Here is a 25,418-nt window from a genome sequence, read left to right as displayed (position 1 = left end):
AAATCCTTAAGTTTTTTTCAGCCAAAACCTTCTTTTAAGTATCAAGAAAAGTTGGTATGATTCATTCTTGAAAGCAAAAGTTTTCCAAGGCACGTCACCATCATGAGCAGGGCTGCACAAAAATTCAACTTTATTCAATTTTATTTCTGACAACTTATATTTCCTTTCCTTATGGAGGAAAACTAAGTCTGAAAAGGAAGGCTAATGCTTTTTTATTCCAATACTACCACTAATCTTTACTCCCTAAATGAGAGTACACCCATGAAGAAATCTGCATTTGATTCATGTCAAATCCAAAGGAAATCTCCATGCACCTTCACCACTCCCATCAGAAACAGACAACTGTATATTGAATATAGCTGGAATGACTTAGAACAGCCAAGTGCACTATACAGAAATTAACTGCATTACACAGTACTTATATAAAATTATTATAATTATTTATATTGTACACTAGGAAACAGCCTTCTCAAAATCTAAACCCATCAATACCAAACACTATTAAAACCTGCAGCTTCCACTGCAATCAACAGCAGGGGCTGAAACCCTTGAGACCACAGAGATGAAGTCTTCAACCAATGCCAGCACTGCTCCTGTCATGTTCAATGAACACATAAGGAGAAATATGTGAACAGCTCATAAATCCCAAAGCAAAGAACAAGAGGCTACTTCAAATGTATTTTAACAAATTGCATAAATTATTTTAAAATAAAGTTTTTCAAAAGTATTTGAAAACACTGTTTTTATACAGACCTGTCATATAAACCAAGGCTGAAGAAACTTGAAAAATGAAAAGAAACTGAGAAAGAGAGCAACAAACTTTTTATTCTGTCAGTTCCTTTTTTCACCTGTACACTAGGACAAATAAAAACATTAAGCCATATAAGTCTGGTTGGTTTTGTTGCCTTTGATTACATAGGCTTTTTTTTTTTTTTTTTTACAAATGCATCCATTAAATTGAATCCTAAAAGTACAAACCATGATGCAGCATCTGTTGTCTCAGAATATGGAAGTTACTGTATCTGGCAGGAGATGTTTAAATGATCACATTCACATAGCCAGATCTGTAAAGGCCATTCAATTACAAGTAAACACAGAGTCTAACATACACTTAACAGCAACTCGGGTCAGTAGAACAGTACTATGAACTGCATATTTACAGAAAAATTTGCACATAATCCAGAAATAATTTTAAATCAACCTTTCTGTTGTTACAACATAATCCACCCTTTGAACTTCTACTGTGCTGCTTTAACAATGTTTGAGTACCTTGGAGATTCAAAGGCACATAGCACTTCTGATGCTTCTACAAACTCATTCTTCAGGAACATATTACAAAAGAACCAGTTTTTTGAAGAATTTCAGACTGCAAAATTTCTCAATAAAGTCTGGTGCTCCTTTAAACATTGTATGCAAACAAGTAACCAAGTTTGCAAATACCTTTTCAGGTATCCAATTTTCAAATTCCATGGTGACATCTAACATCATTACAACTCAGAAGGAGGAAGACAAATGAGCCACCACCCTTTTTCCAATGTTGTGTGCAAAATATCAGTATTAATTCAGCCCAACTATACTTTTAAATCAAAGCTCTTCAAAAAGTCAGTATACATCTTATATGACAAGTTTTACTAACCATACAGTACATCAGCATTTCCTTTGAAAAGCTTAGACCTTGCTAAGCAGTTTTAAAGTAAGCAGTTATATAATGCTATCTGCATACAGAAATACACTACATTCACACAGGCAACCTTAAATTTTTCCAATAAACAGTCATGTCAAAATCTACAGTTTACAGAAAATACAAAGTTAGTTTTAACAAAAGCAAAAATGCTCATTATGATTCAGTAAAAACTGTTTCCTAACATGAATAGTTTGCATTCATAAAGACACTAAGGCTGGGACAAATTAAGTATTTCTAGAAGCTCAAAATTACACAAAGTTTTCTAACTATGAAATGGCATGCAAACATACTGATTTTATTGTTGGTTATTTCTCTCTCGCTTACAGAAGATTTACCAGATCAGAGTAAAGCCGCTACTTTTACATGTTATACAATGACCTCTTCCTCACACTAAAAATGTCACATACAGAAAATTTTCTCAGCTGTCTTTGACACAAAAGCTGCTTCTTTAAATTTGAATATTATGCCCTTAGATCCTCATGACCAGTGCAACAATTAAACAGCTTTCAGAAAGCTTAACAATATCTAAATTTGCCAATTTTCCTTTACAGAAAATATATACAAGTTTATAAGTCCATGGCGAGGGCATTACAACTATATTAACATCAACTCACTAACTGGATTGAAAAGATACTTGCATTCTTGTGAAGACCCTATGGCTGCTGCCCATTTAGTAGTTCTATCAAGGCACTGTACAGTCATTAAATCTCTAGTATTCTCCAAGATGTGCTGAAGAATATTGTGAATGTGTTTAAGTTGTTAAAAAGCCCTGAGTCAGAACTTGCGTATTTGCCACAGGCTGAGCTATAAAAATGGCACATACTAAAGCTTCTGCAGACAACAGTTTAGCTTTGTCAACACAAACAAAGTATGAAATGCACAGAAAGACAACAGTATGAATTCCAGGAACTTATGCACAGGTATACAATGTACTTTGTGGCAAATCACACACTGCTATTGTACGCAACTTTTACACAGTAATTTTCTAAAGTAAAAAAACCTCTGCAATGTATTCAGACATCAAAACTGATGAAGCAAAAGAAAACTGATGTGTTCCCCACCCCTTCCCAAAGACTACGAACAGCTAGAGAAGAATTCAGCACTTTGACAGAAAGGAGGTAGCACTGCTAAAGGTTAGACTGTAGTGTTGTTGGGGTTTGGTTTTTTAAAGTGAAAACTTGACCCATGCAGCACAAAGAACAGGATAGGCTCTTCGGTTCACCAGCTGCTACTGGAAGAGTAAAATTAAATTTCTCAGAGGAAGCTCAGATCACTAGCTGAAAGCAGCTTCTTCAAACAATTTAGTGTTTACACTAACTGCAATTAATACTGCTAAAGATAATTACACATACATAAACCTTCATCTCTAGAAAATATCTACACAATAAGTACTTAATTATTTTAAAAGACCATTTCAGGTCTTTAAAAGAAGCTAAAATACCAATTATAAGATTATGCTAAAAAGGCACAAGTACTTGTGCAAATCTGCTATATTCTCACCCAGTCCAAGTTAAGAATACCACCTTCTAATCAAACTTCCACATTTAGAAAGGAACTTGTTTGCTATCTCACCAGTCTAGTTTTTATTATCCACTTCAGGAAAAAGGGATTTCTCCAAACCCCAATGTACAAATACACAGTAATCCAACAAATGGAAAGTAGGTAATAGCAGCCCAGATTTTGAGAAGTGCCATATAAGCTTGGGCCACAATAAGTGATGATACAAGTTTTGAGAGGAAAAAAAGTCAAAAGTAGTTATACAAAAGTGAACAATCTACAACTATTTAGTTTATTCTGTTAACCTCCTAGGTTGTCTTTACACTTTAAATCACTACATAGTGATATGACTGTTTATGTCCCTTAATGAATGGAAAAGAAAGTATTTTACTTAAACATCTGAGCATACCTCACACTGAACAATACATATTTTTAGGTGTCTTGTTACTTGTTGCAAGAAACAAATGGAGATATTTCATTCAATTTAATTTCAAAATTGTTATTAAATGCTGGGGAATGGACATAACAAACCTTACAACCCTTACATTCTACGACTTTACAATAAATTAAGAGATAAATGCCTAACTGATTTTTCTAATTTTCACTTTGCTCAGGTGAAATTTAGACTTTAATCTTTTGTTGAAGACAGATGCACAGTGATATTTCCTTAACTCTACTACTTGTTATGATCCCCTTTGGCCTTCAAGTGAACTTCTCATCCTTCAAATATGTGCTATCCAATTAAACATTCACACTCTGTGCACAGATAACCACAAAATAAAGTGAATGAGCTTACTGGGATCCTCAACAACACTGGCTCACCTTCTACACCTGAATTAAAAGAGAGAGTCTAATATAAATATTTATTTCCATAAATGATACTGGATTTGCAAGCATTTTTCCTCTTTAAGTTTTTTGAAAGGCAAACTGTATCGCCATCTCCAGACATGATACAGCTCTTCCTCCTGTCAATAAAAGACCTATATAAATAATTCAAGCATCTTGGTTAGCTTTCCTAGTTTTTAAATTCAGTTGTTTTTCTTGGCACTAAAATAGTTGTTTTTCTGCGTCACCATCAAGCTGACACAGTTCAGTCTCAACTGGCACACAACATTGCTGAATGAGTCCAATCACAAACTCCATGCAGTCACATCCATCTGGTGTGAGTGCAGTATAGGATACTAAAGCTGCTCCTACAGCAATACCTTCAGTCATTGTCTCCATTTCCATAGGACTGTGATGGTATTCAAGCACTGAGGGTATTAGACAGTAACTTACATCCAGTTTCCTACCCAGGATGCTTCAGATCTGTTCTAACTCAGCTGAATTATTCAGCTGATGTTAAGCTGGAATACTTTCAAGTAACTCTGGCTTGTTCCAGCAACAGTCAGGAAAATGTGAACTGCTATACTGAGGTTTCAGTTTTGAGTTGTGTTATCAAGAAGAGATCCACCCTGCATCTGCACAGCCAAGTTTGCAGAGGTTGCCTTAAAGAATTAAGAGGACAAAATATGTCTGCCAGAAACAGAGGAAATCAAGTACAAATCTGATGGATGACAGGCTAAAACTCAGAATGGATCATCAAATGGCACATCCTATTATAGAAGTATTTCCAGGGGAAGCCTGACAAGAAACTGAAGCCTACTACAGAAAGTTCAGCTGTAAAACATGCTACCAAAAAAATAATCACCAAAAAACCCAAACCAAAAACCTTAGTAACATGCATATTGTGCAAATGAAAACTGCAATGAACACTTAGATGCACGCGGAGTTCAAGTGGAGATACCCAAAATGATGAACTGAAAAAAGGCCTTACATCAAAAACTTTCCAAAACTCCTTGAAATTACGGTACTTTTGAATAGGAATCAAGAAGCTAAAAAAGGGAAGCCTGCTTCATTTGGTCAAGAATACAATTATCTGAGAACAGATGACTACTAGTATACAAAATAAACCAGACTACTACAGTGACTCCAGATTGTGATTGTGTCCAATGAAAGAACACTGAAAATAATGAGGAACATTTGGAATGCTGGATGAGGATTAAAGATGGCTATTGTAAGGCTGTGTATTACACCACTTCATGGTGTTAAAAGCCCCTCTACATATACTTTTCCAATATATCACTGTACTTGTTTCCTGGAAAACTTTATTCAGTGTTTAAATCTTATTGCTTAAAGGTTTGTCTATCTTTACAGTTTATTACTAACAGTCTTCTGAGACATTTGCCAACATTTGCACAGTTCAGGCATATCAAGATCAGTTTCAGAAGACAGATTGATTTATCTGCAAGGACCACAATTACAACATTATCCTTACTTGGATCCTTCCCTGAACTATCCTTTTATCCACATTTTAGACATATGCAATGAGAATTCAATGATAAATTCATCTTAGCTGCAAGTAAGGCACCTAAGTGACTCCAGCACGGATTTCTTTAATGTTCTGCAAGAGCACATCCAAATGAAGTCTGCACAATGGCAATGGGCTACATGAACTGTGCACTCAGAAAACAGTCAAATCACTTAGGAGCAAGCACAGATTCCTTTTAGCTACAAGAGATCCTTAAATCAGTGTATTTTCTACCACTAAAAAGGATGAAAGGATACATTTGTTTTCAAAATATTAATAGTTTGCAGTCCCTAACAGTAGCATTTTGGAGGTCAGGAGGAACAGCTTTTTATCATGTCAGGGACAAGAAACTCCTTCAGCAAAATTCAGCTCAACTAGGCACAGCTCACAAAATTCACTGTTCTGTCAGCAATATCTTCATTTGCAGTATTATTAGGTAATGCTCACAGATAAGTTCTGGTGTTAACACCCCACTTAGATGAATAATCAATATTAAATATTCTCTTTTGCTGTTGACACTGTTTGCCTGGAGACAATAAAACTCACTTAAAAAGAAAGGAAATTTTGCAAAATCTCTTTTTTCCGAATTCACAGACCCACAATTTCTAAATGGCTCTGCATGTATGTGTTTCTACACAATGGATCAAATTCACTCATCTAAAAGGGATAACTGACCCACAGCTCAAATGGTCTCCTTTCCACTCAAGCTAAAAGCAATTCCATACAAAGTCAAGTAATTAGCAGAATTATGAAGCTCGCTATTTAAGTTACTTAGCTTGAACCTGTTAGCTCAAAGTGCAGTTTTGGAAACATAATGCTTCTAAAACAGATTTTTCTTTTTATTGTTTTCTACACAACCCATCCTCAGGAACAAAGGACATGATGAAGTCAGAATTACCCTACCATTGCATTCTGAGGCATGACCTTATGGGAATAGTGTATCTATTATTACTGTGCATATATTTTGTATTGATTTTTCATGACTGTGTATTTCAAGACAGAAATTAATTGTGAATCAGAACTGTCACAGGAAATGTCAACACTCTCCAGAAAAGCACAAAGCCAAAAAAAAAAATCCTAAATATTTATGTTTGGTAGTAACTGAGTAACTGACAATATAAAAAAAAAATTCCCTTACATCACTTGACATCTGATACATACATGATACACATGAACAAAACCAAAATAAGATTGTTTCTTTAAACTTTAAGGGGAAGAAGAAGACAGAAACAAAATGGAAAAAAGACTGCTTTAAATTAGCATTAGGCTTAGAAGTTTTTTAAGAGTAAAGCTACAAGCTGACTGTTCAAATACTGTTTCTTTTATTTGGTGTGTTCACAGTCTTTAAACAATTACTATGTAACAAACCTGTGCTACAGTATTAGAAATGTTTTCATCAGAACCCTTTACTACCTTTCAAACTAACAGAGGTTTAAAAGCATCAACATGTCCTTACTCTTTCACAACCTAGTAAAAAAAGACCCCGGCCCCTGCTCAGTACAAAAGGATCCTCCGTTCGATGGCCTTGCGGCAAATGGGGCACTCGCTCATCCGGTCTCCGCAAAGCTGGCACGTCCCGTGGCCACACAGGAAGATCATGTTCTTCAGGCGGTCCAGACACACAGGACACATCGTCTGCAAAAGATTTGGACAGGTTACCTCCTCAGTGGTAGTAGTCACACAGTACTGAGTGTGCAACATCTCAACTGCTGAAATTCAACAACAAATATGTCATCCTAAGCATAGCAGATAATTACCATAGCCACTAAGCTAAATTGTGGGGGTTTTTTTAAATCCCATTTTTATTCCACATGGACTTAAAATATATGGGCTTTTCCTACTCCATCATGACACAACCACGTAGATTTTTTCAAAATATGATTTCTTTAATTAAGGCAATCCAGTAGTAGGTTGACACCATATTTTCAATATAATTATGCAGATTTGCAACATTAAAACACTCTTCAGAAACATTCTACTTTATATCATATAATCTTCCAGGGAACAAAACATCAATAGCTTGATGTATGCAATGCTTGGGTAATGATTTACAAATTTCTTCTCAGGCTAGCTAGCCATTCATAAACTTACCTGTAAACACCAAGCACTCAACACCCACAGAAGGAATAAAAATGTTGCATAATTGATATGTAAAATTTAGTACTTTGTGGAAGTTATCTAGATTTTCAACAAAAAGAACACCTCAAGTTTCAAATTAAGAACAGTTTAATAAATCTGTAACCTTTACTCATAACAGCAGCACAGCAAACTTTTAAAATCAGTTTTAATTGCTGAACGTGAAGTGATGGTCAATGCCCAAAGTTCTTCAACAGCAAAATTCATTTTGCACCAAGTCACTAAGGAACAATGTCCTTCACCTTTTGTCATGTGCAGAAATTGAAGTTTTCATAAGGCATGTTCCTTCACCATAAATATATTGCAGCCATATTAGGATTTCATTTATAACAGTTTATCAAATGTTAGTAAATGAACAGATGTTACAACAGACGAAAATTGTTAAGACCATTCTATAGAACAAATCAAATCTAAGATGTCCTCTTATCTGAGACATACTACAAATATCTAACAATTACAAATATTGATCTCATACATAAAATGAAATACTGACAATGCTTGTATTTCAAATACAAATTCATTTTATCACCACCTTGCACCTGTGATTTACTTCTGTACTCATCAATGGGGCTTCACTTCAATTTGTTCCTTGCATGAGAGAAAATTCATACCAAGGTACCCTGTTCAGAAAAATCCTAAAGCACATTTTCTATGAAATCAAGAGGTATTACTTCCTAGGGTAGATAGCATAACTCAAGACCAAAAGAATTCACCAAAATTCTGTTTAAGAGTTTAAATTGGCATGGAATCTGGCCAAATCACTATTTTTATCTTCAGGGTACTAGTATAATGGACTAGCAGGAAAATAAAACTTCCAGGTAAAACCTTAAGCCATTTTATACTGTAAAAAAGCCCTGAAGGGGAATGTGCTCCAGCTTTGCCAGAATTTCCACAATACTGTAACAAAACATTCTCAAACTAAGAATTTAAAGAAGACTGTCTGTCTGTCTGTCAATCAGTCCTGCTCATTTTTCCATTCACATCAAGTCATCACCTTCACATCCTACACATCAATGGGACCTTTAGAGTATTCCTCCTCCAGCAACTCACAGACTTCAGGTATCAGTGAAACAGCTATTTCCAATGCAATGAATACACAGCTGTGTGACACGTGTCTATAACTTGGCAGCGCTGGCGTGATGATCTTTCACAAAGGACTGACAAAGCAAACACTCATCTTATCTTTGGGAAAATCCCCAATGTGTAGCATTTACTGTATGTTTTGGCTAATTATTTGCTTTTGTGTCTAAATATAATATCAGAATTACCGAAGTTACAAGGGTCTGTTTCTCTCCAAATGCTACACCATTATTTAAAAATGAAAACATCCATTAAGGAACACAGAAAAAATTAAAAAATCAAATCTGTTGAAACATCATTACTTTGAACTGTTTCATTCAGTCAAGGACAGAAATCCCAACATTTCATTTTATAGATATGCAGTATTAGAAGATTGCCCTATTTCTCCTGCTTAGTACAGAAGCACAGTATATAAAATATGTTAGCTGTTTCATTTCTTTACATGATACTACCTTAACACTTAAGTTACTTCACACAGTAGGAGGACTCAGCTGGCAGAATAACAAGCTTCCTGTTTGCTACACAATTCTCTTCTGACAGGCTTTTCTCAATAAGTTCAGCAGTTTCCCAGTGGGGTATAAGCCCAGATAACGGAGTTTTATCCAACTCTGAAGGAGAATTCCTTATTTAACCACTTTGCAGAAAGTTCACTGCAAGCCTTATGCCCCTTTTGGACAGCAGAAAATAAAAGTGAAAAATAAGTACCTGTAACTATTATATTATTTGTTAGAACATCCTCTGCATGAAATCCCATTTTTATCTGCTTGCAACATTTGACTCCCATCTTTTAAAGGAAAACAAATAGTATAAAAAGGCACGATGCCTGTTCTATATGAGAATTAATTCTTCAGGTAAGTACTCTGGGAAAGTGCCCATTGCACCTTTAGTATAACTGGGTTTGCAACTCAAATTATTTTTCTTTCACTAACAAGGTGTTTTAAACTGCTTGAAGTATGAATTCCTCACTACTAAAAACAGTTTTTACAACAATATACAGGTGCACAGTGACAAAATAAATTTATTTTTTAAGGAAGAAGAAAGTGATGTAAGTATGGTGAAGGAACATACGTAAGATATTAGATGGATGATGATGATTATGTATGAAATGGAGTGAAGGTATTGCAATTACAGTCAAAAGGGTTCACATTCAGGGAATCCCTGACGAATGGTGTGGTCATCAGATGTGGGAGATTCTGTTGACATCAGCATCACTTCTGCTTGGCACCAGAAATAGTTTTAAAAGCTTGCTGCACTAACATATTAGATTATCATTGAAGGTATGAGTTGAAACAAAGGCTTATACCTGCTGAAAGAGAACAAATTAATTTTAAGTAGAAAAATATCAATTGAACACGAAGACTGAACTATTACAGCACAAATCAAAAGAATATACAATTATTCCGGAATGCTGTGCATAACTTCAAGCACAAATTTAAAAGATGAGATGATCAATTTTAATCAAATCTGACTTGCTGCTCACAAGTACCATACAATTTGCCCTGTCACAAGACTAAGCACAAAAGACACTGAAAACACAAGAGTCTCAAGCCAAGAGGCGTACAAGGAGTAGCCAGAACCATCTCCTTCTAGTCAGAGGCACTGAACAATTCTGCCTGTTGGCTAGCAAAATCCCAAAGGTCAGATAAAATCAGAGAGAATAAAACAGCACCTAAGGAAAACTGACAAAAAAAGCCTGAGATCACATCTAATCAAGAAGAAAAACTCTAACAAAGTAGTTTTCTTTTCACGTGCCTATACATAAGAATATCAGCATAGGCAAACAGAACTCTGATCTTCTATAACTCCTAAAGTATCCTGAAAAAATGTATCTGAAGAAAACAGATTACTTGCATTTAAGCATGCATCTGGCATCTTGTGCATGCACCATTTCAAATGCCAAAAGAATAACCTTATTCTTTCCATTCAATGCTAAAAACTAAAGCAGAAGCTATATAGTGGATGCAAGCCATCAGATGACAGCAACGTCTGGATTTTCCAGGTAAGACAGAAACGCATTTTCAAATTACAATTTTCAATCATGCATGTTCTTTACAGATAAAAACTACACAGGAAAGAGTTTTGAATTTCTGTGACTGGGGTGCTGGCCCAGTCACCATATGACAGGAAAAGCTCCTCACAGACACTCAGTTGAGCATATCAGCTCTCAAATTTAAGGCATTTTGAAACACAGGTCCTAAAGCTGGCAATCTAAATGTTCTAGCCCAAGCTTTCATGCACATGAACAGCTGAATCCAACAACTACCAGGACTAGATGTGATACTGCTATCACTGAAGTATTATGGACTGCTGTAAGCCTACTACAGGAAAAGGCAAGCTAGAACACCTCAGTTTCCTGTAGCCATGAAAAGTTTCTTCCAATTGTGTTATACACAGGGAAACAAAAAGTCGCATTATCAGGGTTCTAAGAGAATAACCTCATTCAGTAGTCAAATGCTCCAGATCCCTTACTGCTGAAAGATCTGCAAACACTACACCTAATTACAAAGATAAACCTTAACATTTAAATTCCAAATATTTAAATTACATGTATAATATTTTCAAAGTTTTAACCTTGCAGCCACACAGTTCTTTGAAGAGTGTGTTTGCTATACCTTTCATAAGACAGATAACTGTCAGCTATTGTTCCAAGGCAGTTAATGAACAGACAAGTCAAGATTAAGGTAGATACAGAATGATGAAGATGATCTATTTTTATCACTGTTCTGTGAAAACAGTTTTTTCTGTACCAACACATTCAGGTCAGCTTAACAGTCAGAGAATGTACTGGCTGGGAAGAGCATCCTTTTTCAGTCACATCAACACACATGCTCTAATAGATGGATTATCAAACATAGCCAATTGATTTCTTCTTTTAATCCCATACATAGAGGACATACAAGTCACATCCCACAAAAAATACTGGTCTTCCAACTACAGTTTAAGACCTGATGCACTTCAACATGTCATTTTGCTTTAAATAATAAAGGATGCATTGCCATTTTCAATCAAGTGGTTCTTGCACTTAATGGGTCTTACAACTTTTATCCAGCACTTTTACCTGTTCCTTGATGTCTTGCAACTGTTGCTGCAGCTTCTGTACATCTGCATTGACATTAGTGTTGTCTTTGTCCTTCTGCAAAACTGGAATGTTTCCACTTGCTGTAACATTAAAAGAAAATAAAGATATGTGATTACGCAGCAATCTAATGAACTGGGAATAATTATTTCCAGTGTCACAGCTACAATTTTCAATTATCTGAAAAAAATGTTAGTCAACCATCTTTGATAATCTAACTAAATTCACTACACCCTCACTGCAGCTCAACAAAGAATTTGAGTTTAGCAGCAACACTTCTTTGACAAGTATTTCCATAATAATGATGCTTGTAGTCCCTTAATGTTCTCAGAATTCTTATTTGTCAGCGAAGTTCCTGACATGAATATTTTTTGCATATGTTTAAGAAAAAAAAAGCCAAATTCCTTCACACTGAAATGACTTTTTTATCTGCAGAGATGATTCTATTTGGTGTTCAAAATTGCCCAAGTGTCTTAGAAGCAGTTCATTCAAAATTTGAACAAGCTCAGATTAATAGTCCTCTATTTGACTGATCTGGGAAGCAATGGAAGAAAGAATTGTCAAGTCTTGAATTTCCAGTGAGTACTGAAAATCTGATTTTAATGAGTATTCTTATATTTATCTATATCAGAACATTATGACAAGAATGAACTGACATCCCATTCTCATAAACTCAACTGAAATACAGTGTAACACATATACACACACAGAGCCAATACAAATAATTCATAGAAATTACTCAAGTAAGTCACAAGAAGTTTAAAAACTAGTCAAAGGAAGAGATGTAAAACTAGACATTCTCTCAGGAAAGTTGCTTGTACCTAGATACAAAATACTTACCATTACTTCAGAGTACCAGAAGTAAAAAAAAAAAAAAAATTTGCTCATTTGCACAATCACAGAAAATCTTCAACTTTTACTTCTCAGGGCATTAGTAAGTGGCCAAGTCATCACACGTTTTGGATTCTACTCCGAATGCCAGAAGCAACTCTCCAGTGTAATGACTGGTGGTGTTACCACAATTGCTGCTACTGATGCAGAAAGTAGTGCAAACAGCAAAGGGATACCTGGGTTAGCACTGTTTTCATTAAACTTTTCTTCAGAAAGGAGAGAAATATTTAGATAATTTGAGAGAATGAGAATAGGTTGGTGGAGGAACAGGAAGGAGTATGGGCTCTGGAGTCACTCACAAATATCATCACTGGTATCTTCTGTACCTTTCCCTCCGCAGCACATTATGAAAGGCACTCTTCGCTCAACCACTGCCCGACACTGTACACATTTCTTCATCAAGCTTGCACAATCTGAGGGAACAGAAAAATAAATCAACTCTGAATCTTCCCACTTTGTTTTTCTTTTTTTCCTATACATGAGTTTGTTTATTCAGAGTAACTATACAGCAATTACTTAACAGATGCTTATAATACGAAGAACTACTTGAGTTTATCTCCACATAATTTTCTGCAAATGACACCTAAACAATGTTCTTTTTGATGCTGAAAGTAATCTATACTCTATCTCCTTTTAAGGTATTTCAAGTGAACATGTTCCTCTTTCTCCAGACGGATGTCTAGTCCACAAGAATTTCAGATGTTAAAAGGTAATCACACATTTGAGACCAGAACTTCCAAGAATGTAATGACTATCTGGCTATCTTTTTCTTTAGAACAAAGGATCTCACTAACTGCCCTAATGCTCCAGGGGCAAAGAGATGCAGCTCTTTACCCTTAAGAGAAAACCTACATATTTTGATATAATCCTAGAAAGGGGGCTGTAATTTTCTACTTAAGGCAAGTTATTGTCTCATAAATGCTAAAATGTTACTGTGAATCAAGAGAGTGGGTCCTACAAAATACACAAACTTGAAGACTCTCTCATCCTGCTTGAACAAGATGGCCAGAAAAAAAATCTGGAAAGAAATAATCTACAACTGTTAAACCTTCTGCTGTCCTCGTTACAGCTTAGACTTGGTGACGTGTACTGCGCTGCTGAAATCCTTCACCACAGTCATCAATCTTTTTGTTGTCTTCTTTCCTGGGATTCAAAAAAACTTCTCTCATCATCTTTCAACTGCAGACAGTGAAAGAGGCCAGATCAGGCTAACTATAGTCAGTGGTTTGATGTCAGCTGCCTCAGCTAGAACAGAGGAAGAAACCAAACTTCTTTAGCAAGTCCAAGCAAGCAGTTACTCATGGGAATGATTACCTTCCCTCTTGTGTAGATCCTCATCAATAAGGACTGCTATTCTCTAGGGAAATGACCCTTCAACAAAACCTTGAAATGTCTGGAGACAAGGTGATAGCTGCATTCTCATCCACTTCTACTCAAAACCAAAAAATTTCTAGAGCTCGCCTACCTATTTTACCATTACATAAGATAAATCAAAATGAACCATAACTGCTGCTCTTTGCAAAGATATATGATGTGACTTCTGGGGCAAAATACAGCCCTTGTGCAAATCTGTAGATTAATAATGAAGCATACTAAGTATTTATAGACAATATTTTTTATAACACCATTTGCAGATCTGAATGCCTTCAAAAAGCTGCAACAAAACAAAAGAATTAATTCTAATTACTACCAAAGTGTTAATGATATACAGTAGGCTTCTATTATGTGAGAAAGCCTACTCACAGTTAAATTATTCAGATGACAGAGCACACACTTTCTAAATATTTGAAAATCTCCACTTTGTCCTCCAATTAATACCAGCATGACAAATGTCAAAATTCTGATGACCACACCAGACTACCAAGTAAATTGAACCTGAAATCAGATTACTAATTGTCACTGTTGCGATGGACACACGACATACACACACTTGTTAATGGTTTTAGCAATCTGATTAAAAACATTCTGTCTCACAATTACTTCCAAAAGAGGTTTTCTAAAGTTACTTACTCTCACAGGCACACATATGACCACAAGGTTGGAAGAGCACTGCTGCCTTTTTGTCTGAACATACTACGCATTCTTCAATCTGTGAAGAACAACATACACACGTGAGCAAAGTGCATCTCCTGCTCTCTACATTAATTTGCAAGGCACATGGGCCTAAGAATCTCCATCTAGTGGGGTTTTTAACACATTCAGCATCTCAAAATACAACTTAAATAAGTTATCACACTAACTTCTAAGAACAGGTATTTGCTGGCAATTTTTACACATTCAGTACAATGACAGGCACAGAGAAGCATTTAGAATACCATATATTTATTTTTCTTTTCTCCTTCTTTATTCCATCAAGGATACTTAAATCAGGGTTGATCAGACTGGAGAAGAGAGTCTCCAGGAAGATGTTATTACAGCATTTCTGTACTCAAAGGGGGCTTATCAGAAAGATGGGAACAAACTTTTTTGCTGGGCCTGTTGCAGTAGTACAGGGGGTAATAGTTTTAGACTAAAAGAAAGCCAATTTGGTATAAGAAAGAAATTTTTTATTATGAGGGTCATGAAACACTGGAACAGGTTACCCAGAGTGGCGACAGATGATCCACCTCTGGAAACATTCAAGGTCAAGCTGGACAGGGCTCTGAGCAACATGATCCCATTGAAGATATTCCAGCTCATTGCACAGTATCAGATGTCAGTCACATTACTGATTTTAAAGGCCCCTTCCAACATTCTATGATCCTATGAAATTTAACTTAAAAGGTACTTTTACAGAAATGTTTTAATATTCTGGGCTAGGCTTTCTCAAGTCCTTTTGTGTGAGAGCTGTATATATCATGGAATCATCAAATGGTTTGGGTTGGAAAGGACCCTAGAGATACTCCAGTTTCAACCCCTGCCATGGGCAGGGACATCTTCTACTAGACCAGGTTACTCAGGGCCCCATCCAACCTGGCCTTGAACACTGCCAGGGATGGGGCATATGCAGTATGATCAAAGACATCACATACAATTCCATTTTTACTGGCCTGCACCACCTCTTTCAGTTCAAAGAACTGTTGTCCTGATTCATTTATTTCTTGGCCTTGCGGTTTTTATACAGAAAAGTCTAAGAGAAGTATTGACCAGATATTCCAATCTCTCAAACTAATTCAGCAAAAGAAATCTAAGGAAGGCTATCCATAAAGCTTAGCTTTCACCTGGGAAAGCTGATTTCCATAGAGTACCTTCTTTAGATGAATGAGTAGGGGCAGAACCCTCACTTTGCTACTCCAAATCACCCAGTGGCAGACCCTTTCACTGACTGTAAAGAAAGTCTAGAGAAAAGGAGCTCCCACTATGTTAACATTTGGCTTTTGAAAATACACAATGCAGAACAGCAAATAGTATAAGAAGAATAAGAGAGTGAGTAGTAAGTGCAACTTTATATTTACAATTCTTATACTTTGAGATGGAGGAAAAGACAACATACTACAGAAGCAGACTAATCAAATATGTTTGGAAAAAGCAAAAAAAAAAAAAAAAAAAAACCAAAACAAAAACAAAAAAACCAAACAGGTTGGGTTCCAAAAAAAACCCCAAACAAAGAAAAAACACCCCAAAGCCAATCTAAAAATCAAACATAAATCCAAATGCAGAACATGATTTCTTTTTTTTTAACAGCTAAAAAAAAACAGGACAAGACTTGGTGATTACAAGGAATAAAAGAATACTCAAACAGAAAAGCAATGGGGAGGTATTCATATAGTCAAAACTATTTGTGAATAACCATTTGAAAAACCTTGGTCTCCAAAATAGGGCATGACTGATTGATTCTCTGAAGGAAAAAGACAGTGTAATGAAACTCATGTTTCCAAAGAAAAAGAAGGTGAAAGCTGAAAGTAATTATTAACTACAGAAACAAGCACATATTAACTCAGTTTACAGGCAAATCATCCCTCAAGTAGCCCTAAGGAATAGAAGAACTCAATATTACTGAGGGAAATTGTATTTCAGAAGAAGCAGCAATTTATCTTAATATGAAGAAAAGATACCATGGCAGGGGGAAAATAGTCTATTTCAATAAAGCATCCTCACGTGACTGTATTAGGAACTCTGAGGACCTGAACAATGAAGACATTGCAAGGCAGGGAGAGGTAGGTATGACAGGCAAAGAGAAAAGAGCAAGATATCATTATGATGCAAAATTCACTCCATCCAGTGAGACATGTGTAAGGCATAATACCACATAAAATATGTATATTTCTTTGACCTCTTTTTTACCTTTTTTTTTTTTTTTTTTTTTACTTTTCCATTATAAGAGAACCAATAAATTTCAGAGGTTTTTACCTTTGTCCTAGACTGAACTTGTTCTTTACAGATGAGGCATTTTTTCACCCGTGGTGAGCACAAGGAACACGTGGCAATGTGGCCACATGGGCCAAACAGAGTGTCTCTCTTCATGTCTGAACACACCATACATTCTTCTAAGGTTTCAGAATCATTGTTGATCATAGATGGACTTCGGGAACCAACCTGGCCACTACAAAGAAACCTTGCAGTCAAACTTTTAATAATTTAAAAGACCTCACTCAAATTAAAATGCACATCAACTGGCTGCTTCTACACTCCTATGCACTCGGGCATCAATGTACAATCATACAGCCATCTGAACTACCTTTTCCCAGAAGTACAGCTGACACTGCAGTGCAAGATTACACACTCAGATAAGGCATTGTACAGAAACAGGACACACAGGTCAGGATATCGTGTTGTGAGCCTAAAACGTCGCTTTCCCTCGTCCTAAGAGCTTGCTTTACTAACAGTGACGTGCCCTGCAGTGGGCAGACGCAGCCCCCGGGCTCGCCCATCCGCCCCCACGCCCGGCAGTGCCGGACCGGGGCCGGAGCTCCGCGCTGCGCTGGCCCGCAGAGGGCGCGCGTGCCCAGCTCCCGCCATGGGATGGGCCCGGGACACACGGACACACACACGGACACACACACACAGAATCCGAAAGGAAATAAGCGCCTTACTCTTTACCAGGCAACACCAATAAAAACAGCCTCTCTTTTTCACATTTTAAGAGTACAGTTTTGATTTCCATATAGGAATTAAAGATGAGAATCGCTTGTGGCAACGGGCAGAACGTAACTAGGACAAGGTGAATCCTCTGGTACTGCATAGACCTGATAACATGGTACTTCACTGAAATTGTGATTTCTAGAGACATCAGACCTACCCCCTCGTTCTCTTTTCACAGAATCATACAGTTGTTCAGATTAACAGGTACTCAGTAGGTGACCTTCTCAAAGCAGCAACAACAGTGAATTCATATCAGTTTATACAAGGCTTTGCCTATTTCAGTCATTAAAAGTTGTATGGACAGAGATTTCACAAATTTCCAGGCCAACCTGTTTGCAATGTTTAGTTATTCTTCCAGGGATTTCCCCCTGACTGCCTTGTGAAGTTCTACCAATTCCTCCCCTGAAGACTGTCACCTTCCCATTCTCATCTTTCCCATACTAATATGCATGAAAGCTTGGGTAAGTTTCAAGTAATGTATTTTTGAATAGCATTCAGTGTACCATAAAAACCTAAAGAATTAAAAGTAAAAAAAAAAATAGCCACACACAAAAACCCCCACCAAACTCCCAAATTTGTATGTTTTAATTAGGTATTGCTAATTTCAACATTTTAAAAAAATCAGTTAATCTGTGGAAAGCAGACATTTGGAAACAGTGCATTTTATGAATATACAAACCTGACTTTTTCTTTGTGACATTTAGCCAATGCTTTGCAGAGACTTGGATCAGGGCAGAGGTCGAGAGGGGACTGACCCTTCTTGTTACGAATGCCGAGGTCAGCCCCATTGGCTGCCAGGAAGCAGGCAATAGATGCAGCACTCTTCTTCTCTGCTCCTTGAGTGCCAAGTCCCATTATTAACTGAAAGAAAACAAATATGTAAGCAAGAAAGACTCTCTAAACAGTTAAGAATCATCTGGCTAAAGGAAAGCTACTTGACATGCACACTTATACGTAAATGTGTAAGCCAAAGGAAGCGTCTCTAGAACTAAAATCAAAACAATTGCTTCATTCTGAGTCAGCTATAGTCAGCTTTCTTTTAGAAACTAAAATTCAGCAAGGAATAGTTCTACTGAAGCACTCAATCTCCTGTACACCTATACTCACATGTGAAGTGGCTGTCCTTCTATGTAAGCACTGTAAAGGGCAAAGTTACAGTGGGTATATTCAGAACACACTTCAGTATATGCTCAAATTGCTCAGTTCAGACAAAATGCTACCACTGCACTTGGACTGAAATCACAGTTGAGCATAGAAATGAATGCACATCTACTTTTAGTCCAGTAAGAAAAGTACCTGCCCAAGAAAGACTGAAATTCAGTTACTTTCTCAGCCTGGATGGATTAAAACCCACACACTGTCCCTATCTAATCACATAATGCTACTCTGCCCTTTCACAGCTGTTACTGTATCCTTGTGTAACTGCTTCACAGGGCCAGCTAGAAACACTAAGAAGGCTCACTACCACAGCCCAGCAAGGAGTGGATTCCCCAAAGCATTCTAGCCTCCCAACACCTTTTTGTATTAAAGCTCAATCAGATGAAATGCATTAAGTATAATACAGACTCCAGAACTGCTGGCATCACTAAGAGTCCCTCAGCAAACTACACTACACTGTATTCAAAGGAAGAGCTTTGGCAAAGCCAGGGCAGCTCCAACTCAAGGAAACCCAGTTGCTTAGGGAAGCATTTTTTAAACCTCAGTCTATATGTTTGTTGTTTTTTTTTTTTTTTAATTAGAAGTTCTTATATCAATATGTGTCAATGAGGCTAAAAGACTCTTGAAAGTCACTTTATGAATTCAGATACTCCTCCTGCATTCTCCCTCATAATTAGGTAAGAACAGTACACCTCCAAAGGCTTTATACCATGAAAATCAGTAAGTTATGGAAATAAATAATTTTTTTGTGGTGCTCAGAAAACAGAAAATTTTCATTTATCAATTGAGACTGTTTTTCTGCACTTCAATTGCAGAACTGGCTGAAGCAAAGCAGAGATGTGATCCAGCTTCAGTCCTGGTACTTTGGACTGTATTATTAATCCAGCCAAGGCAGCACAACACCCAGTGAAACTGATTTGCTCCATGGTTGGCAGAGTCATTGTGGAACAGTCATCTACATTAGTCACAAAACCCCTAGGTCCTAAAATGCCTCTGCATGCTGTACAACTTGAAAACACCAGGACAATGTTGCATCCCATGACATTTCTTGGGAAGCCTGCAACTTTTCAGGCACAAAGAATGAGAACACCACGGAAGAACCCATGCACAAAATACTCTCCATTATGTCTCAGTGCCCAGTATGGCTGCAGCATACCTCTGGAGGGGGCTAGCCCTGAAATGCATCAACACAGGCAAACACAGCCAATTCACCAGTGAGGGAGAAGTCTCAGTGCAATCCACAAAAACTGTATAAATATCATCTAAGTAATTGTACCTTTGAAGCAGTAAACACTTTCCATTAGTTTCTTTCTTTTAAGTTAGGATTTAGGCGGTGGCATCACTTAAAAGCATTTTAAGAGTCAGAAATACACCGTAAAGACACTTGTATATTAAAATAAATTACACAAAATGACCCTGGGAATAATACAGTCGTTTAGGATAAAAAGTACTCTAGGCTAGAACAGTGCATCTGTAATAAAGCAATTCAAATGACTTTTTTGTGGTGGTGGTGGAGACTATACTTCAGAAAATTTCTCTTCCTCCCAGCTGTAGTCACAACAATATGCTGGATGAAAAACTTAAAAATTATTTAAAGAAATGGGGTTCACTGCTCATAGCACTTGAGCACAGTAGTATTTTTCAGAATGGTACCTAAAATGAGTAGGGCTTTGTATACTATCAAGATTGCTCACTACATGCATTTTAAACAGTCTATCAAAAATCAGCTGAAGAAACCTGACAAAAATTGTTTTATGTATAACATAAAATATCCTGAGTTGGAAGGAATTCACAGGGATCATTAAGTTCAGCTCCTGCCCCTGCACAGGACAGCCCCAAGAACTGCACCAGGTGCCTGAGATCATTGTCCAAAGGCTTCTTGAACTCTGGCAGGCTTGGTGCTGTGACCACTTCCCTGGGGAGCCTGCTCCAACAGGCATAATGTTGGCATTCAGAAGGAGCTACTAAAAAAAAAAAATCAATGTTAAAGAATTCATTCAATTTACTTCCATTTATGAAATAAGTGAATGATAATCAGTAAAAAGTATTGTTTCATATTTTAAACAGTGGTCAAAGTAAAAAGTAACAAATCATACAATTTCAATGAGTTGCTGTCTAACCAACTTGATCAAGTATGAAAAAACTCTAAAATCCTGCAAGTGAGATTTTTCTTTTCAGTTTATTCAACTGAAACAAAAATAGAAATAATTATTCCTATTATGTATGTATGTGCTAGAAAGAGGCGCCCTACAGGCCTCAGTAGGTTGGAATCTCCAAGACAGCAGTGCAAAATTAATTAAAATTTAGCCAAGCAAAAATGAGCTCTAAAAACTCAATATTTACAGAGATGTATTGCTATCACATTGCCTAATGAAATCTGATACATTTTGCAACCTTTAAAGGAATTAATGAAGAAGAGTAAAAAAATCTCTCAAAACAAACCCTCAATTTAAGTCAAAACATTTACAAAAAGAAAACCTTACTGATTTCCAGACAAAATTATTAATCCTCTTTATCATCTATTATTCATCACCTGTATTTGCCATTCCACACAAAACAAATTACCAATGTGTCCTTGGATAGCTTTAAGGTCCAAATGCCTGCACATATTTTCACAGCTTCAATTCCGTCTTTGTTGATACTCAATTTTGGGGCAAAGGCAGCTTAATATTTAAAACTGTTTAATGGTAAAACCTAGTTTATAGAATTTTTACCTTACTGTCATTTAAATAAAGGTAGATAGATACAGGTATTGTTCTCGTGTCCTGTTTTTCACAAAACATTTTCAAGATAAGTTGATTTGCCGATCATCTTAAAGTGTTTTCAGATATATTTACTCCATCTTTTACATTTCACATAAAATAAAAACAAGCAAGTTTTTGTCTCTTCTCTGCCAGAACTTACCTTCTCCACACCACTTAAACCTCCCAAATTTGTTAGTTTGGCAAAAATTTTCTCTGCAGCTAAACAAAGTGCAAAGAAATGACCAGTAGTTTGATCACACTAATTAAGGAGAGGAGGTATTGGTTGATCATGATTTTTTAAAATTTTAAAACATTTTTAGGTGATCAGAGACACAATGATGAGGGGATTTTTTTGTTTCTCATATCTTTTGCCTGATCTTTGTCTCATTACTTCAATAGAAATGTGAAAAAGTTACACTTTTGTTTTAAACCAAGAATACTTGTCAAATGAAACTAGAGATAAAACTTTATTCTTTAAAATATAAATTCCCCCCCACAAAGAGAAGTTTAAAAGGTGATGGAAGAAAACCCCACTTCTGTTAAAATCCTCAAAACTCAATGCACAACTCTAGCTTCATTGTGAAAGCCATTAATAAGACTGAGCAGAGAAACCAATTTATGAAATGCCAAATCTGAGAAAAAAAAATCCCTTTCATTCATTTCACAGTTAAACACATGAACACAAAGTATTCTAGACAGCTCTCATAGAGTCCATTTCAGATCACAGAAACAACTGAGCTGTCACCACTCTTCTTGTCTCATTTAAAAGGACACACACATTTTCTTACACATGTTAGTCATATTTCAAATCTCTTTCAAGGCTTATTCCAGTGTATTTCAGTGAGACTCAGTAACCAATTTGAAAAAAAAATTGTACAGTGGAATGATTGTTTTGAACAAAGACTTTTCATAAAGTTGGTGTATTTTTCTTAATGAAACGCACAAGCAACAACAAAAAAATGTCTAATGTTAACCCTCAGTTAAAATCAGAAAAAACATTATACTAATAACTAATGGTTCAGTAGCTCTGATACACCACTATTTTGTCCATCTTTAATATCTAAAGAAAAAAACTGTTTCTTTTTCTCAAGCTGAATTGCTCCGTAATTTTATTTCTCCTATGTCTTTCAGGTAAACTACAAACATCACCTCTATATATGGGGTTCACACAGCTTTTTGGGTGTGAGAGTTTCTTTTCTTCAGTAAAACATTTTGACTTTTATTACCTGGAGGCTTTTTGACTATTGCCTTACTACAGCACAATTTCTGAAGTGAAATCTGTCAAAAATATACATCTCAATAAGCATACAAAATTAAGAATGCCCGTTCTAACAGAAAATACTTTCAGAAAGTTAGAGAAGCAACTAAGCAACTAAAGTTATAAAGACATGCAAGACGCTGAATCACAGAAAACTATTTCAGTCTTATTCTGTACTGTAATACTGTTGAATACTCTTTCCAAAAAAGCTACTTTGATTTATTGGCAGCCATACATGTTCACTACAGAAGATAAATTTGTAGAAATATTTTTGAGCTACATAACCCTTTTTCTTCAAAAAAGGTAATGACTTCATGTGGAAAGCCACATAGAACAATATGATTTCTGCCTACACTGCATTTTAATGCAGAATGTCTACATAAACTTATGCTGCCAAAACCCAGTCCAACAGTACAGAAGTAGACCAAGAGACAAATATACAGGAGAAAAAAAAAAGGAATAAATAAATGTGTTTTATTTACTGTGTTCTTTGATGGCTCCCAAGCAGTATCTACCTTGCCCACATCTTGCATGTCTTGGAGTTGGCGGAGCTGTGACAGGGTGTGGTGTCTCAGGGCTTCATGCAGGGGAGTATCCCCATCTTTATCCTGAATATCCAATTTAGCACCTGCACGAACTAAGAGCTGAAAAGAGAGAGAACCAAATTAAAAAAAAAAAGCTCCCTTTTAGAACTAATTTCAAAAAATTATGGTTTAAGATTCTCTAGGAGGTTCAAAAGGGCTACTCCTATCTTGCTACAATTCACAGTTTAATTAATTTAAATCCATTTTCCTTACCTGGAGCTCAGCCCTCAACCAACGCATTTATCTGTCTCAAATATCAAGCTTATTTCAGCAGAAGGCTAATGCTTGCCTGTGCTCTGAATGCTACAAAAGACATAATTTAAGAGGATCCTTTCTACTTCCTTAGACTTTAATTCTTATAAGACAGCCTACAAACAATGTAATTTATTAAAGCAATATGTACAATACTTGAGATAGGTATATATTCTTTACTATTAGGTTTCAATGACCTCAAAAATCATCATTTTCACACCATACTAAACTTTACAACTTAATTTACAGTGTCCTCGCATAAGCAAAGTAGTTAAGCATGTACTTTGGTTAACCCTAATTCAGGAGAAGACATAAAAACCAATGACACTATTAAAAAGTCTCTCAGAACACTTTGGAAAGTAATGAACTGTAAGACTTGTCTCTAAGGCTAATTTTAGACACCCGTTCCTATTCACATGACACAAAACAAGCACAAGGCTGCACAGGCCCTCCTATTCCTATGGCCTTTGCATACAGCCCTTCCATAATTCAACCCACCAGAACTTTCTTAAATACACTGTTGAACAAAACAAAGCAACACATGCTGACAAAAAAATACCAACTGCCCCTAAAAATTAAACCCCATCACTGTCGCCATTCAGAAGCCTGTAGGCAGCAGCTGAGGTTTTAACTTCAGTTTTTGAGCTTCTGCTACTCTGCAAAATTGGGATTAGCAGCAGAGACAAAAGGCATAGTCCAAAACCAAGAATATACAAAGAGGGATCTCCCTCTTTGGAACCCACATGCTTGCAAGGAGTTTCAGTTTCTCAGAATCAAAGAACTTCAAACTTCAGAACAGGCTAAAAGGAATTGAAAGCCTAATTTTCAAGAAAGTATCTGCCTGCAATTATTTGAAGCTTATCATTTTCCCCAAACTTCTCTTCCACAAGTGAAATCAAGAATACCAGCTAATAGCTGACACAGTCTAGTCTCAACTTCTTACACTCTCTAAATGGATTTACTCTGGACTAATTTCTTTTCTCATATTCATATCTTGTGTCTACCACTAGCTCTTTACTGCTTTGAGTTTCTCCTGGAATCCTTGACTACCACAGATTTTCAGAGTCTTTGCAGAAGTTTAAAAAAATAATTAAAAAAAAAAAAGCAAACCATTGCCCTTTGTCATGGCAGTAGGACTTTTAAAAGAACCGTGCTACCTTTGACCACTATTCCACAAATGCCTGAGGGTACAAACCCAGCCCTGGAAGCTATCCAATAGGAATTAGTTTTGGAATACGGAGCCAACATGTTCTTTGCATGGCTACATGAGCTATTTTAGGACTTCTTAAAGTTAATCCAGTTCTGAAAAATGGATACTCTACAGGGTCATTCACTTAAACATTCTCAGATATAAGCATGTCAGTGAAACACACGTGCTAGTTCTTCTACGTGCCTACCTTCCTGCTCATCTGCTACATTAATATTGTATTCCCAGGTACTGTGTAAATTCCAGAAGGGCACAAGAGTTCACCAAACACAGCTGCCAAATAGCTTGCAGGATGCAAGTGGCACTGACTCTAGGAAACCATTCTTCTGGTAGCAAGCAGTTCCAGATATAGGGCCATATCACATGTTTCACTGTAACGGGATCACACCCATCAGCCTGCAGAGCTGGAGAAACCTTATGGCTAAATAACACTTAACAGA

The 25,418-nt window shown here is 36.5% G+C and overlaps 1 protein-coding gene across 3 annotated transcripts in view; it reads right to left on the bottom strand.

Annotated features, from left to right (window-relative positions):
* Positions 1-804: 804 nt before the first annotated feature.
* MIB1 (MIB E3 ubiquitin protein ligase 1) overlaps positions 805-25,418 on the bottom strand; it is a 77,382-nt gene continuing 52,768 nt past the window's right edge. The window contains exons 15-21 of one of the 3 annotated variants that reach the window (XM_036398711.2): positions 23,418-23,579; positions 18,455-18,636; positions 17,044-17,236; positions 14,725-14,803; positions 13,014-13,127; positions 11,806-11,906; positions 805-7,166 (exon numbers count right to left, since the gene is read on the bottom strand). In XM_036398711.2, the coding sequence (XP_036254604.1) occupies positions 7,026-7,166; positions 11,806-11,906; positions 13,014-13,127; positions 14,725-14,803; positions 17,044-17,236; positions 18,455-18,636; positions 23,418-23,579 (972 nt within the window). In that variant the 3' untranslated portion in view covers positions 805-7,025. The remainder of the gene's footprint in view (positions 7,167-11,805; positions 11,907-13,013; positions 13,128-14,724; positions 14,804-17,043; positions 17,237-18,454; positions 18,637-23,417; positions 23,580-25,418) is intronic. The other 2 variants (XM_036398719.2, XM_036398728.2) reach the window with 2 other exon arrangements.

This window comes from Molothrus ater, chromosome 1 (genome assembly GCF_012460135.2).
Source record: "Molothrus ater isolate BHLD 08-10-18 breed brown headed cowbird chromosome 1, BPBGC_Mater_1.1, whole genome shotgun sequence".
Taxonomy (NCBI): domain Eukaryota; kingdom Metazoa; phylum Chordata; class Aves; order Passeriformes; family Icteridae; genus Molothrus; species Molothrus ater.
This window is presented reverse-complemented; position numbering and strand designations above follow the sequence as displayed.